This window comes from Mustela lutreola, chromosome 4 (assembly GCF_030435805.1).
Source record: "Mustela lutreola isolate mMusLut2 chromosome 4, mMusLut2.pri, whole genome shotgun sequence".
NCBI classification, from domain to species: Eukaryota; Metazoa; Chordata; class Mammalia; order Carnivora; family Mustelidae; genus Mustela; species Mustela lutreola.
This window is the reverse complement of record NC_081293.1, coordinates 160,591,235-160,607,186: the sequence shown is the minus strand read 5'-3', so window position 1 is coordinate 160,607,186 and position 15,952 is coordinate 160,591,235. Positions and strand designations below refer to the sequence as shown.

Here is a 15,952-nt window from a genome sequence, read left to right as displayed (position 1 = left end):
AGTAAAATCTTTAAAGATATTACAGCTTTACTTAGGGAATCTCTTACCAGATGAATAATGTTTGGTTTCAAATCAGGAAGGTGGTACAGCTTAGTGACAACAGATTCTTGAGTCAGCCTGCCTTGGTTTGAATCTATCTGCTGACGAGCTTGGGCAAGTCTTTTCCCTGCTTTGCTTCAGTTTGCTCATTATCTGGAGATTATAGTAGTTATCCTACAGGATTCCAATGTGGATTAAAAGAGTTCATGTATGTAAAGTGTTTAGTTTTGTGTTAGCAATTACTTACAAATTCATTCATATTTAGAAGAGAATGTTGTACATTGATTCAGCAAACAGACTTGAATGAATGAATGCCAGTACTAGGTGCTAGAAAATATTATTTGGGAAGAGTACTTTGTGATATACAAAGCAATTTACTGAAAGTTTAATAGATTATTCAGTTTAATAATGAATATAATTTAACTTAATCTCACAGGTATAATTTTTTACTAATGAAGACTTTAAATCTGTCTTTAAGTGATTTTAACATGGGCCTCAGCCTTAAATGTGCAAGAGCAATAATTTAGTGACCCTGATGAACTCACCAACAAAATAGAAGCTCTGCATTCCTTTTTCAAAATTCAGTACAACTTACATTTAACTAATCACCTGTTTTTCACCATGTAGGTTAGTGTTCTCAGTCTTTAGTGAGCTTGTTAAAACTGCTAAATCCTGTTCCCTTCTCCCCTGAGATTTTGAATGACTAGGTTTGGGGTGGTGCTCAGGAATTTGCCAACTTAATACTCTGGGAAATTCACTTTGAAAAATCCTGATACAGTGATTATTTGCTCATAGCTAGGTGTTGAGGAAATGTAAGAAGACCAAAGCAGTACATGTACATTACCACAGTGGCTGCCCATCATTTATAAATCTTGACTGACTCTTTTGGACTCAGTCTTTTGTCACATTTATTTACTTTAACTCCAAAAATTACTGTTTGGGTTATAGAATCCCCACTGTTTTGTATCTCGGATTTCCCCCCGTAATACTAACAAAACCTACTCATTGTACCCTTGCATATTGACTTTTTTTTTTTTTTTTAAAGATTTTATTTATTTATTTGAGAGACAGAGAGAGCACAAGTAGGCAGAGCAGCAGGGAGAGGGAGAAGCGGGGTCTCCGCTGAACAGGGAGCCTGAAGCAGGGCTCCCAGGACCCTAGGATCATGACCCCAGCCAAAGGCAGCCGCTCAATTGACCAAGCCACCCAGGTGCCCTGATTTTTTTTTTTTAAAGTAAAAATTGTAAAAATTGTTGGGGTGCCTGACTGGGTTAGTCATTTAAGTGTCTGACTCTTGATGTCAGCTCAGGTCCTGATCTTAGGGTTGTGAGATGGAGCCCACAGTTGGGCTCTGTGCTGGGTATGGACACTGCTTAAGATTCTCTCTCCTTCCGCACCCCCCTCCAAAAGTAAAGATTGCTTATAGCTCATCACATAGAAGTAACTAATTATTTTTGTAATATCCTTTTACTCTTCTAAGTAAACTTTTTAAATAAAAATAATACTATTATATTTGGTAAACCTTTTTTAAAAATATAATTTAGTCAGGACATATTTCCAGTTCAAATATAAATTTACCACATTTAACGTCTTGAGACACGTGGTACTCTGGATGAGTTCTTATATTTACACCAGTGTTTTTTAGACTTTTGTTCAATATTCATTTAGGGTGATTTAACTCTGGACTAGAATTGGAAGTGGGGATAAAGAACAGGGACAAAGACCATTAGAGGCAGTGCCCAAACAGCAAAATAAAAGCCCTGCTGCTAACCAGGAAGTTCAAAGACCAAGTATTATTATTATTTGAACATGAACATTCCCTTCCCACCACCCCAAGCATCTTATTGAAATACTCCCTCCACGTTTGTGTAGTTCTCGTTAGAGAAGATCTAAAAAGTACAAGTTTCTCAGTTGTTGAAGTTTCGGTAGTGCCTTAGTTTAACATCCTGGTTGGCTTCCCCTTGGTCGGCTTCTGTACTGACTTCTTGTTTGAAACAGCCTTTGGTTAGCACTTGCTAATCATACTCTTACCATTCACCACCCAATTCAAAGCCCATTCTTTCCAGGGAGACTACTTTGATGAACACAGGACATTTTCTGTTCCTAGCATTATCTCTGTATGTCTCAACATCTGGTGTCCATTTATTTAAGAAAGTTTAAGGTTTTTCATTCTGTGGATATGCCACTTTGCTCTCTCTTCTATCGATGAAGAATGTCTTTAGTTAGTTGTACTACCTAATGACCTCAAAATCTCAGTGGTTTACAACAAAACACTTCATTTTCTTTGTTCATGAGTCTTGTTAGGCACTTGGGACAGCTCTGCTTCAGGCTATATTTAGGTTGAGTTCTGATCTGTTTCATGTTTCTCATTCTTTGGACCAGAAACTCCCTGGACAGGTTCTTTTTATGACAAATGACAGGATCATAAGAAGGGAAGCTAACCCCTGACCGCATTTACAGCCTCTGCATGTAAACATCATTCACTGATGTTCCCTTGGACAAAACAGGTCACATGGCCGTGCTCAATAGCATTGAGGTATTGCCAAGTTACCAGAGATGTGCCAGTAAATGCTTACGAACTGGCTTTTCCTGTGGGGAGGGCGAATAAACTGATTTGTGGCATTTGCTGATTTCTGTGGTATTTATACTTTCACCATGACTGATTTCAAGATACCAAGGGTTGGCTCACAAAATTCCTGAACTTGAGCAATTAGCTTTGTGAGTCAATATTAGCTGGCATAAGCCCACTTTGCCCTCTATATGCCAGACAGTATGCGTGTATAATCCTGTTATAGAAGAGTGAAGAATTGGGGCAATATTCTATCATAAATATTTGGGTTGTTTAATTTCTTCCCACTAAACCTCACGACAATTAATACTTTTTTTTTTTTGAGATTTTTTATTTATTTGACACAGAGAGAGAGAGAGAGAGCGCGAGTGAGTGCACAAGCAGGCAGAGAGGCAGGCATCGAGAGAGGGGGAAGCAGGCTCCCTGCTGAGCAGAGAGCCCAGTGCGGGGCTCGATACCTGGACCCTGGGATCATGACCTGAGCTTAAGGCAGAGGCTTTAACCCACTGAGCCACTGAGGTGCCCCTCAATATTCTTAAATACTCACATATTAGCAGCTATTCTTTTAGGATAATTTGTAAGAAGGGAAATTCTTGGGTCAAAGTGTTTCTTAAGACTTTTTGAGACTCTTAAAGACTATTACAAAATTGCAGTAAAGAAAAGTTGTACCAGTTTATTCTCCCAATAACAGTTGTTAAGGTGTCTGATACCCTATACAAATGAGTACTTGCCAGTGTGATGAATTGTAATGTTCTTGTTTTAATTTGAGTCATGATAAAGAGACATTCTTTTTGCTTTGTTTTGTGAAATACTTATTTGTGGTGTGTTGCTGATTTTCATTTCTGACAGTTCTTCATCTAAAAGAATATTAGTAATACTTATAGAGCAGTAGCACAAGCTAGGCATTGTATTAAACATTTTTTTTTTTAAAGATTTTATTTATTTATTTGACAGACAGAGATCACAAGTAAGCAGAGAGGCAGGCAGAGAGAGAGAGAGAGGAGGAAGCAGGCTTCCTGCTGAGCAGAGAGCCCAACGTGGGGCTCGATCCCAGGACCCTGGGATCATGGCCCGAGCTGAAGGCAGAGGCTTTAACCCACTGAGCCTCCCAGGCGCCCCATGTATTAAACATTTATACATGCTGTAATTCAGTGCTATACATTGACTTTAACATAAACTTTGTGGTCTAGGTACTATTTTCTCCCATTTTATAGACAAGAAGGGGGCTTAAAGGGTCTGAGCTTGCCTAAGTTCACAGACGTGGTCAGCAGCAGAACTAGAATTCAAATCCATATCTCACTTGAAAGTCTATGTTCTTAACAGTCTTGTTGAAGTGACTCTATTTTGTCATTTGTTTTAGTAGGTTGCCATTTGTTTTGACTTCATTTATAATGGTGTTTCTCTCCTCTCTGCCCTCCCATTTAAAACTTTATTCTAGTCAGATCTACTGATCAGATTTTAATTATTGGTGACTGAGTAAGCAAATCTGTTTCTTTGAGAACCTTGTGACTTTCTTCAATAAAAGTTTACCTTGTAATGTGTTAAGTGCTGGACACTGAAGACAGGAAGATGAATTACGTATTTGCCCTCAATGGAAATAGGTCAGAGAGACAAATTAACCACCTGCTGATGTGCTATCATGGTCTTGAAAAAAATTTTGTAGGAGCCTGGACAAGGAAGTGACTGTCTCTGCTTGGAGGAGCGGGAAGGGCTTCATAGGTGCTAATGTTTGAGCTGATTGTAAGGGGCGTTCAGCAGGTAGAACAAAGCAAGTGTGGAAAGTCTTGAGAAGGCATATTCTGGGAGCAAGGTGGGGATTTCCTGCAGTTGCTGCATCTTCCTATGGAGTAGTAAGGGAGATGGGACTGACTTCACAGGTTATTTGGGAAAGAATTTGTTCTTGAATTTTGAAGTTTCTGGTTCCTTTTATCTTCTCTTGTTTATAATTCTTAACTTTATTATTATTTTTTAATTTAATTTTTTTTTTTCAGTGTTCCAAGATTCATTGTTTATGCACCACACCCAGTGCTCCATGCAATACGTGCCCTCCTTAACACGCACCACCGGTGTCACCCATCCCTCCACCCCCCTCCCTTCCCAAACCCTCAGTTTGTTTCTCAAGACCTCAGTGTCTCATGGTTCATCTCCCTCTCTGATTTACCCCACTTCACTTTTCCTTTCCTTCTCCTAATGTCCTCCATATTATTCCTTAACTTTAAAAAACGTAGTAATGGGTGTCTTTTGGTATAGCTCTCAAGTACTGGTTTGTGAATGACAGTCTTTCAAGTTCTTGGTTTTTGTCATGATCTCTGTTGTACTCAACCATTCCATGTGTTTCTGTGAATTTCCCTCACCCCTTTTTTTCTGTTGTTTAGTTTTATCAAATAGTACTATCTGGTGTAGTCTGTCTGAAAAGGAAAAAAAAAAAGCTGTTAGCCCTTGTGCCATGAAACGATTTCCTCCCACAGGTATATCACAGCAGTTTCCTCACCAAGTTTGCTTATACTTTTTAAACATTCACAAGTACAGAAAATATTACAACGAACCCCCATTTACCTGACAGTTTTAACAACTGTTAACCATTCTTTATTCCCTCTTATTCCTCTTTTTTTTCTTGGGCTGAAGTATTTTCAAGGCAAAACCCAGCTACCCTCTCATTTCATCTGTGAATACTGGGTGTCTGTGACAGATATGGACTATAAGAAAATCTTAATCAAAATACCAGTAGAATACTCAGAAGTTCTTTAATATCATCAAATACCCTATTTGTATTCAGTTTTTCCTGATTATCTCAAATGTCTTTTTATAGTTGTCTTGATTGAATCAGTATTCAGAGAGGTTGATATTACATTTGGTTGATGTTTCTTTTCGTTGTGTTTTAAAGATTTTATTTATTTATTTGACAGACAGAGATCACAAGTAGGCAGAGAGGCAGGCAGAGAGAGAGAGGAGAAAGCAGGCTCCCCACTGGGTGGGGAGCCTGATGCGGGGCTCGATCCCAGGACCCTGGGATCATGATCTGAGCTGAAGGCAGAGGCTTTAACCCACTGAGCCACCCAGGTGCCCCTTGGTTGATGTTTCTTTTTTTTTTTTTTTTAAAGATTTTTTATTTATTCATGTAACAGAGAAAGAGATCACAAGTAGGCAGAGAGGCAGGCAGAGGAAGAGGGGGGAGCAGACTCCCTACTGTGCAGAGAGCCCGATGTGGGGCTCGATCCCAGGACCCTGAGATCATGACCCGAGCCGAAGGCAGAGGCTTAACCCACTGAGCCACCCAGGCGCCCCTTGGTTGATGTTTCTTAAAGCTCTTCTAATCCTTTACTCCTTTCTCCCCCTCGTTTTTTTTTTTTTTAGATGGATTTTCATAGTATTTATTTTTTATTTTATAGCTAATAGCTGCTATGTTTTAACAATATTGCTAAAACAAAATACCATTTGAGTAGGGCAGAGATGTGAAATTTTCTCCCATATTTTGTATTTCTTTAAGTTAATTCTCAGACGCAGAATTACTTGGGAAGTTGGGTAAAAGTCAACATTTTTAAAGGTATTTAATTTTGTAAAATCATTTTTTAAAGCCTTATTCCAGTTCATTCTGTTAGCAGTGAAGTCAATTATTGACAATTGTATGTACATTAATAGTCTTTTGAATATCATGTTAAAAATTCATGAATTTAGTAATGATTCTTGTCTCATTCTGGTTAGACCTAGGTTCTATCAGCTAAAGATAAAATTCAACTAATATGAAGAAAAGGAAAGTTAGCAAATAATGCAAATTCTGCGTTTACTCACATGTTTATCCCTGTAGTTGTCTTGATATATGTGAATTTCTACAAATCTCACATTACACACTCTGGAATTTATTCTGATTTAGGCATAGGGGACAATAAAAATAAAAATAGCTACATTTATTGAGTACAGACTAACAATCTTATGAGGGAGAGTCTGTTATTAGCCCCATTTTTGAGGTGAGGAAACTGAGTCATAGAGATCTTAAATATGCCTTCCACAACTTTTATTGAGTTAATAGACATTTAACTTACTTTAAGGATACATGAATACATATGTTCTGCCAATCTTGTTTTTTTAACTAAAAAAATATAGATTTTTATAATGCTTTTTATTTTATAGCTAATAGATGCTATGTTTTTAATAATATTACTAACATACAATATCATTTTGGTAGGTTCCCCATTCCTCAAAATATTTTGTTGTGAAGTTTATTTTAGGGCTTTTGGTTCTTAAGGAGAGTGTACTTAAAATGTAATTAAAAGCATTTTGGCCTTTTCTGCTGAAATGAAAAGATAGCAAAATGATCAGGCTTGCCACACATTTTGTGGGTGATTTGCTTTATTTTCTTATTAAGATTAGGCTGTAATGTTAGTTATTCTATATATTTGGGAGCCTGGGTCATCTTCTGTGAGCCATAATCTTATTTGAAGAATGTTGAAAATAAGTATTTCTCTTTTCACTATGACTTAGTGTATTTTGTCACAGGTGGCTTATACTTAAGAAATGAAAATTCCGAGAAATGCTTTCAACTTCTAGAACATGGAAAGACATTTCTTTATCTTTGTATTGCAGAAATGTGGACAACCAACTTCCTGGGCAAGCCATTCCAGCTGGGTTCCCAGTGTATCCTGCTTTCAGCCCCTTACAGATGCTGTGGTGGCAACAGCTGTATGCTCATCAGTATTACATGCAGTAGTAAGTTAGTTTGAGTTCGGGTTTTTTGCTTAGTGTGCTATTTGCTTTATTTTCTTTCTCAGCCTAGGTAAGTTGATTTGGGCTTTCATTTACTGATGTATTTTATTGGTTCTTAAAAATTACTGTGAATGAATTTGCCAACATTTCAAAAGATACTTCCTTTTAAATTATTTGGCTTAAGAGAGAAGGGTTCACATCCAGTTCACATCAGCTAAACCTGTTCTTTGTTTCTACCTCTTTCCCCTAATTACATTTAGCAGCCTTGAGATGCTTTCTTTAATATAACATTTTATCTACTTAAGAGGAGAAAACTGAGGGAAGTTTCACTGGAAGGCAGCAAATCTCCATGAAGAGATAGGACGCTCAATGAAAAGGAATCCTGTGTCAGGGAGATTCGTGTTGACATAAGGCTAATAATATGCTTTCTGGACTATCAGCATTTTCACAAGTTTTGCTTCTGGTCAGCATGTGTCTTAGCACTGAGCACAGCTTCTCAGCCTTCACTCTTCTGGACTCCATGCGTTCATTTAACATTTCTAGCTTCTCTTTACTGTTCTCTTGTTTCTATGATTTTGCTATCCTCTTGATTGTTTCTGTTTTTCTGATCACTCCTCTTGTGTCCTTGATGGCCTATTTTTTTCCTTCTTCTAAATGGTAACATTGCTTGTTTAGTTAGAAAAATATCAGTGTACTTGCCATGTACCTCAGGACAGTCTGGTAAGGAAGACAGGAAGGTAAGGAAGTCAGTCCTGTGCCAGTCCTCTTGGACTACTTACTTCTGTGGCTTCGTCACTAGCTTTCTGTGGATGACCCCTATTCTTTATCTCCTGTGCTTCATCCCAGTTGCTGGGAGATTTCTGTAGGGAAATTTGCTTTTCCTCTAAATTCAGGCTGTCTCAAATTTGACACCACCATCCTCTTAAATGTGTTCTCCTTCCTGACTTCTTCAGTGACACAGTCTCTTCTTACTCATTCTCCAGGCTTTTAACTTTAATCAGCTTTGACTCTGCCTTCAGTGATCCCTAAACCCAACAGTTTACCAAGATGAGTTAATATGTTGTTTCTAACTTTTGTTCTTCCCCTAGACCTTACTTTCAATATTTTGCCCAAATCTTTTCTCAGTTTGGATTTACTTTACTGCAACTGTTCTTTCTCCTTTCAGACTCTTCATTATATTTCATCCTGCTGCTGCCCGGTTAATGTGCTTAATACAACATTGAGCCAGTCATTCTCCATCCTCCCAAATACGGTTCCCTTGCCCACAGTGTGAAGTCTGCATCCTTAACCTTACTGCAGACCTTACCCCATAAAGCTGATGTGCTCCAGGAACCTTGTATCCTCATGTTCTCTTGCATGATCCCTTGGCTGCAGACTGGCTATTTGTACCTTACCTATTGCTGTGGTAAAAGCTACCATTGGACTGACTGCTTTGTGCTTATATTCTGCCAGATGCTGGATGCTTTACACCCCTTGTCTTATTTATAACCTCTTGAGAACTGAGTAAGATAAGGTAGGGCTTATTGTAGCTTGCTACTGAATCATACAATATTTGTACATTATTTTTATTATTTATTATTATTATTTTTCTGAGCCTCAAGTTCTCTTCTTTAGTGAAATAAGTCACCTATGAATCAGAATATCTGTGAGGTAGAAAGTGTTTTGGAAACTAAAAAGCTCTCCCTACAGATATAAGGTATTAGCTTACTGAATTAAATAGGCCAGGAAACTACTGTTTTATTTTGCTATCTTGATTTTTTAACATTTAATTGTAGAAAAATTTCAGCATGTGAAAAGATAGAATAGTGAAATGAATCCCTGTATACTTATCACCCAGCCTCAACATTTATCAAATCATGGCATTCTTGTTCTAGAACTTGTCCCTCCTGTGCTGGATAATTTAAAGGAAATCCCAGATATATTACCATTTTACTGAGAGCCTCGTATGGGAAAATTTATTCTTTCAAGCAGTCAAATTATAAGCAAACTTCAGGGTCACAAGTATTCATTGGTGTACGAATACCTATTCCAGGGTTCCCAGGTGAAGTTCCCAAAAGTCAGGATTTGGGTTGAGGGGTTGTTATCTGAGATCTGGTTAATATCTTAAAACATAAATACAAATCATTTATCACTAACAATGGCCACACAGGGTAATGATCACTGTACATATTTAGACATATTTTTCAAAACATGGCTCTAAAGGAGAAGGTGCCGTGATAGTCATCCGATGTAGAAAAACAAAAGGGGCCATTAGTGAAAAGATTTGGAAAAAGATTCGGTCATTACCATATAAAGTAATTTAATGAAAAACAGGAAAGATAATGATTACCATGGCCTTCTTTCTCTTCCACCTCTCCCCTGCCATCTTAGACTGTAAGGCTAAGAGAGCATCCTTTCCTGAGCTACTCACTCCTACCATCAGTCTTGGCTCCACTTTTCCACTGGGATTCATGCTTACCTAAGAAATGTGGTACTGGAGTTGTGGTATTCCATATTAGGTTTATGAAAAAATACACATGATTCCCCAAGAACATTTTGCAAAATAAAAGAGAGTATGATATAGTTTTTTTTTTCTTTTTAATATTTATTTTGGTGAATATTTCAGCCAAGCTGCAGTTTCAGCTCAGGCCACATCAAATGCCAACCCAACCCAGCCTGCTGCTTCACAGCCTCTAAATCTGGCACATGTTCCTGGCGAAGAACCCCCACCAGCTCCAAACCTAGTGGCCCAAGAAAATCGACCCATGAATGAGAATGTTCAAATGAATGCACAGGGAGGTCCAGTGCTAAATGAAGAAGACTTCAACCGAGACTGGCTAGACTGGATGTACACGTTCTCACGAGCCGCAATTCTCCTTAGCATTGTATACTTCTATTCTTCTTTTAGTCGGTTTATCATGGTAATGGGAGCCATGCTACTGGTTTACTTGTGAGTGATGCTTGTTAACTTCTTGTGCTTTCTTTTAATTACTTTCTAAAACTGTTGACAGAATTTGGCATGCAGTATTCTGTCATGACTCTTAAGTGAAGGAATAGGAGTTTTGGACTCCAGAGTAAGAGTAAGAATAAGAACGTTTATCAGAACTGTCTCCAAACAGATTTTTCTTTTACGGTCTTTCATAAAAGTTAATTCATTTAGACATGCTTTATAAATTATTTAGAACTTGAAGTGTCTGGTGCACTATTGCATAAGGATAGTCTTTTTTAGTTAAAGCTATCAGTAAGAAGACCTATAGGAATAGGTCAGACTTTTTTTCCTAAGTAGACCTTTTCTTGCCCCCCTTTATTCCAAGAGGCAAAGAAATAATGTAGTTGAATTTCATTTTGAAAAATATTGGGAAAGATGTTACGACTCTCAGTATATTAGGACATTAAGACAGCTAAGTTCATTGTTAAGATATCTGACATAGAACCAGCAAAGTCCATGATAGATTTTTAGACTTAAGTTGATTCCTGTTTTGCTCTCATTGCTTTGAGAGGGGCAGTTCTTGGTCCAAAGTAGGAAATTTGGTCTTTTTATCTATTATAGTGGAAATAATTTTTCTTTTGTAGGACACTAATGTTTTACAGCATTACAAATAAAAACAGTTGCAACTTCTTTCCTTTTCTCTTTATTTTACTGAACAGACACCAAGCTGGATGGTTTCCTTTTAGGCAAGAAGGAGGTCAGCAACAGGCTCCCAACAATAATGCCGAAGTTAACAATGATGGGCAAAACGCAAACAACCTAGAACTTGAAGAAATGGTATGCTAATGAGGCTTTCGTATACTTCAAATATAGATGTTCCTCAGCAGTGTAAGAAACCAACATGATAAAAAAATCTTGGGGCATTCCATAAGTTTTTGTGGAATAGCATGGGAAGAAACATAAAATTGTATGATTTTTTTTCTGGGAGAACTTAGAATATAATACTGAATCAGTCATATATTCAAATTAAGTAGGGGGTGCCTGGGTGGCTCAGGTGGTTAAGCATCCAACTCTTGATTTTGGCCCACATCCTGATCCACGGGTTGTGAGATAGATCCCTGTTTTGGGCTGTGCATTCAGCAGGGAGGCTGCTTAAGATTCTCTCCCTCTCCCTCTGCTCCTCACCCATGCTTGCTTGCTCTCTCACTCAAACAAACAAAACCCAAAAAAGAGTTAAGCAGGAAGAATTAGCATTATTCTTACTGAAAATAGCCTAGAAAGAAAATTATGCACACCATGAGAATTTGATTAAATTGGCAGTTATCCCTTTGAACTTGAACACTGAGGAATTTATCAATTTTGGATTTAACAAAGATTTCTAATAACCAGATATGTCCCACTTCCTTATTACATGCTCATATTCCTTTACTGTAGGGAAGGATTTAATTCTTTCTTTTTCTGTCATGAGTTAATACTAACTTCAAATCCCTTAGGAGAATGTTTCTTGTTTTGTTTGAAAGGAGCGTCTTATGGATGATGGGCTTGAAGATGAGAGTGGAGAAGATGCAGGTGAAGACGCCAGTGCAGTTCAAAGGCCTGGATTAATGGCATCAGCTTGGTCTTTTATCACCACCTTCTTTACTTCACTGATACCAGAGGGGCCTCCCCAGGTTGCCAATTAGACCTGAAAAACTGTGCCAGCTACAAAGGAGGGTCTGACTTTAGGGAAGGGTTTTAAATAACAGTGCAATTTCAAAAAAATTTATTACTTTCTTTTCATCATCATGTACAGAGGTGTTTTTTTTCTTTAAGCTTCTCATGCATATGAATATTTTAAGCACAAATGGACTACTAAATGTGTGATTTCTTTTTTAAGATCCTAACAAAACATAGTATAACAATGTTGGTCTTCCAGGTTTTGTTAATTTCAATTATGTATATTATATCAAGGCAGATCTATTTGTGTGTCTTATTTCTTTAAAGAGCTGCTTCACATGTAAATGTCTAGCCAATAGCCCAGCCCTTCAGTGTATAATTTGAATAAATATATCTATTTTCTGTGAATTATCCTGAAAGTTTTAAACAGAATGACCTCATAGTTTTTAATAAAGAATATTATTTACCTAAAATGTGCTAGCAGCATCTTGCCCAGCCATAAAGCAATAAACTTCTCAATAATCTGAATTTTGACATTTGGATAAATAATGGAAACTTTCTATTTTAAGGGCATGTATCCCATCAATTGGAATTAGTACCTTAAAAAAAAGGCAGCTCTTCAATGGAATTAATAGTGATATAAATGTTTGATACAGGCAGTACTTTTATAAAATATGCTGGAAATTGCTCCCTGTAATTTTTTAAAATAAAAGGTCAATTATGGTAAACTGTCTTATGGGATATTTGTTTGGACCCTTCACTAATATACCCATTACATGTAAAAATCTATGTAAATTTCAGTAGTTGTTGGGAAAAGTTGCTGAAGTCTTCCAGGTCATTTTCACCTCTTTGTGTTCCAGATGGATATCTCTTAGTTCTTAATCGGAAACCCTGATAGTCTATTTAAAAAGCCCTGTGAAAGCCAATTCACTATTTCATACAAAAGGAATACGTTTCTCATAGGGTAGCTAAAAATTAAAATTGGACATGAGAGACTATGGACTCTGAAAAACAACCTGAGGGTTTTGAAGGGGCGGGGGGTGGGAGGTTGGGGGAGCCAGGTGGTGGGTATTACGGAGGGCACAGGTTGCATGGAGCACTGGGTGTGGTGCAAAAACAATGAAATCTGTTACGCTGAAAAGAAAAATATTAAAATTGGACAAATGAGGGTGGGAGAACTTAGTGTGCAAGAACTTCACTCACATGAAATGTATTATAAAGTTATATGTGGTACTGGTCTGGTAATATATGATTAGATAAGAGAACAAAATAGAAAATTAAGAAAACAAATTATTTTCTAAGTTGTTTACTTATAATGATGAAAGTGACATTTCAAGGGATAACTGGTTAACCCTTTGAAAAGTGAAATTAGATTTCTGTTTATAGATATCAGTCAAAATATCATGATTCAGTATGAGCAATTGAACATACAAATACTAACAAAAAACATAGGTGAATACTTCCGTAATATTGGGGTGACAAAATGCCTTTATGGCAGAATTCCTGAAAGAAAAGGTTGCTATGTATATAATATTTTGACATACATAATTAAAAGGCAAACAATTAGAGGAAAAAAAGATTAAAAAGATAGTAATAAGTAAGTCTTAAATTTTGTTAAAAGAAGACAGTGTTCCAGTAAGGAAATGGGCAAGGACACTCTCTAGTCTTTTTGGACTGAGTGGCTTACACAACAAACATTTGTTTCTCACAGTTCTTGAGGCTAAGAAGTCCAAGATCAAGGTGCTGGCAGATTCTGTGTCTGGTGAAGGCCCTCTTCTTGGCTTGTAGATGACCATCTTGCTGTATTCTCATATGGCAGAGAACAGAGCAGAAGCGCGCGCTCTCCCATCTCTCCTTACAGGGCACTGACCCTATTCCTGAGAGCTCTGCTCTCATGCCCTAATTACCTCCCAAAGACCCTACCTCCTAATACTATCACATTGGGGGTTGGGATTTCAACACGAATATGAGGGGGAGAAGACACACAAACATTATGTCTGTAACAGATACAAATATGGGCAATAAATATGAAAACAGATGTAATGAGTCTCAAGGTTAAAGCTATCAAATTAAGATAATAATACTCAGTGTAAGTGAAGCTATAGGGGAATATAAAATAGTATATATAGCCTTTCCAGCAAGTACCAAATTTTCAATGTGTACACAGAATCATTCAGTGTCATCCTATCGTTACTGGAATAAAGATCAGATTCCTGAACATGTTTACAAAGTTCTGAAAGGTTGGATCCTTGGACCCTCTCAGTCTCTGCTCATCATTAATGCCTTTGTTTGAGCTAGGCTGGTCTTCCAATCCCAGTACTCTCTCCTTCCATCCTTCCAGCCCCAAGACTTTTGAATTGTTCTTTTTGCTTGAAACACAGTCTCTTCCTTTTTTTTTTTTTCCTTGTTAACATTTACTAATCATTCATGAAATCTGAGCTAATGGCCAGTTCTGTAAAGAAGCTTTTCCCTGGCAGCACTGTTCTTCACATATTACACCACTGCATTTTACATTTATTTCCTTTTGTCTCTCTCACAAGATATGAGGACTATGAGGTAGGGCACATATGCTCATTATTACATCCCCAGTCCTTGAAGAGTGCCCAGTAATTAGTTTGATCCTGAATGAGTGAGTGAAAATGTACATACCCTTTGTTTTTTTTGTTTTTGGTTTGTTTATTTTTTGTGCATACCCTCTGAATCAGCAAAAGTTTGAAAGGGTATGGTGTATGTGTGAGATTTAGCTTTAAGATATTCATTCCATTGTTTAACAGGAAAGAACTAGAACTGATAGATGTTCAACTGGGTGAGCTATGGTACATTAGTATACTCTTTGGATCAGGATTAGGAATGGCTTGTTTCAGGGCTGATGGGAGCTAGTGCATCCAGAGGGAGGGTCTGGATTTTAACCTGGAAGCTAAATAAATAAACTGTTAAAGCTGTAAGAAATGCTTCATGGGTCATATCCTAAACCAGAATGGGTGGGTAGGGTAAGAATGCAGAGATAATGAGACAGATTAGTTTTTCTTCCCTTGGGAGCTAGAGATGGGAGAATTGGAGCCATAGAATTCATAGAGGGGAACAGCATTGTAGGGGACACCCATGTGGAGGAAATGAACAGGTCACTGTATTCTAGTCGTAGATTGGGGCTAAGGAGAAAAATGTTAGTCATAGATGCCCCCTTTAAAGGGGGGTGGCTAAGGATTTTAAGAACAATGGAATGTGTTGCTGGATTTTAATGATTTTCTCCACATTATTAATTCCCTTTTGTTAGGTTCACTTTTGGTGAGTCTTTGTCAAAACGTGCAGCCCAGTGTGGGCTGTGTTTTAGAGGATTAAGGGAGGAGCTGTGTCCCTACTGGGGCCAGACGGTGCCTAGGGGGCTGTGGTAGCTTGGAGATGGTTTCCAGATGGCAAAAGAGCAGCACAGCAGCTTTGACACCGGTCTCTAGGCCAAGTGCTGACTAGCAACAGCCAGAATGGATTTGTGGATAAACACTTCTTAGGACTTCTGTTCCTTATACATCACAATAAAGACTAGACTTTGTATAGCCAAGCAATATGGGTGAGAGGGTAAAAGAAAAGGGTGATCCTCAGGGCTGGAGAGTTGGAGACAATTCTTGCCATAGTTTGGTGGCATTGTTTAATGCCACCATCCATCGTTTCTCTAACTGGTTTTCTGGCTCCATCATCACTATTGAAATCTGGCTTTTCAAATGAGGAGAGAAAAGACCATGTTTGGATCCTCATTTGTACAGTCCCAGGAGCTGTTTTTGCTTCACTGTGGAGAGACCAATGTGTGCTGATTTATAGATCAGTTTTCTGTAAGTCTGGTATAAATCAGACCATCAGGCCTGTCATATCTGAAATTTCGTTGCTGGGTCTGCAAAACTGCAGGCTCTGGAATGTAGTGTTCTTAATGACAGTTTTTTCTGGGAGTCCCAGTGAACTGAACTTACCTCTCCATGTGGCATCATATGCTGTAACTGTAACCTGGGAAAGTGAAATAAATTGGCCGCATGGTGAGTACAAAACATTTTTCTGGTATTTTCTATCTTACATAAATATAGTTTGGATGT

General features: G+C 37.9%; 1 protein-coding gene across 1 annotated transcript in view; it reads left to right on the top strand.

The window, feature by feature from the left end:
* HERPUD2 (HERPUD family member 2) overlaps positions 1–12,601 on the top strand; it is a 31,034-nt gene extending 18,433 nt beyond the window's left edge. The window contains exons 6-9 of the mRNA XM_059171550.1: positions 7,190–7,312; positions 9,915–10,238; positions 10,937–11,054; positions 11,738–12,601. Coding sequence (XP_059027533.1) covers positions 7,190–7,312; positions 9,915–10,238; positions 10,937–11,054; positions 11,738–11,899 — 727 coding nt within the window. The 3' untranslated portion in view covers positions 11,900–12,601. The remainder of the gene's footprint in view (positions 1–7,189; positions 7,313–9,914; positions 10,239–10,936; positions 11,055–11,737) is intronic.
* The last annotated feature ends 3,351 nt before the right edge of the window (positions 12,602–15,952 follow it).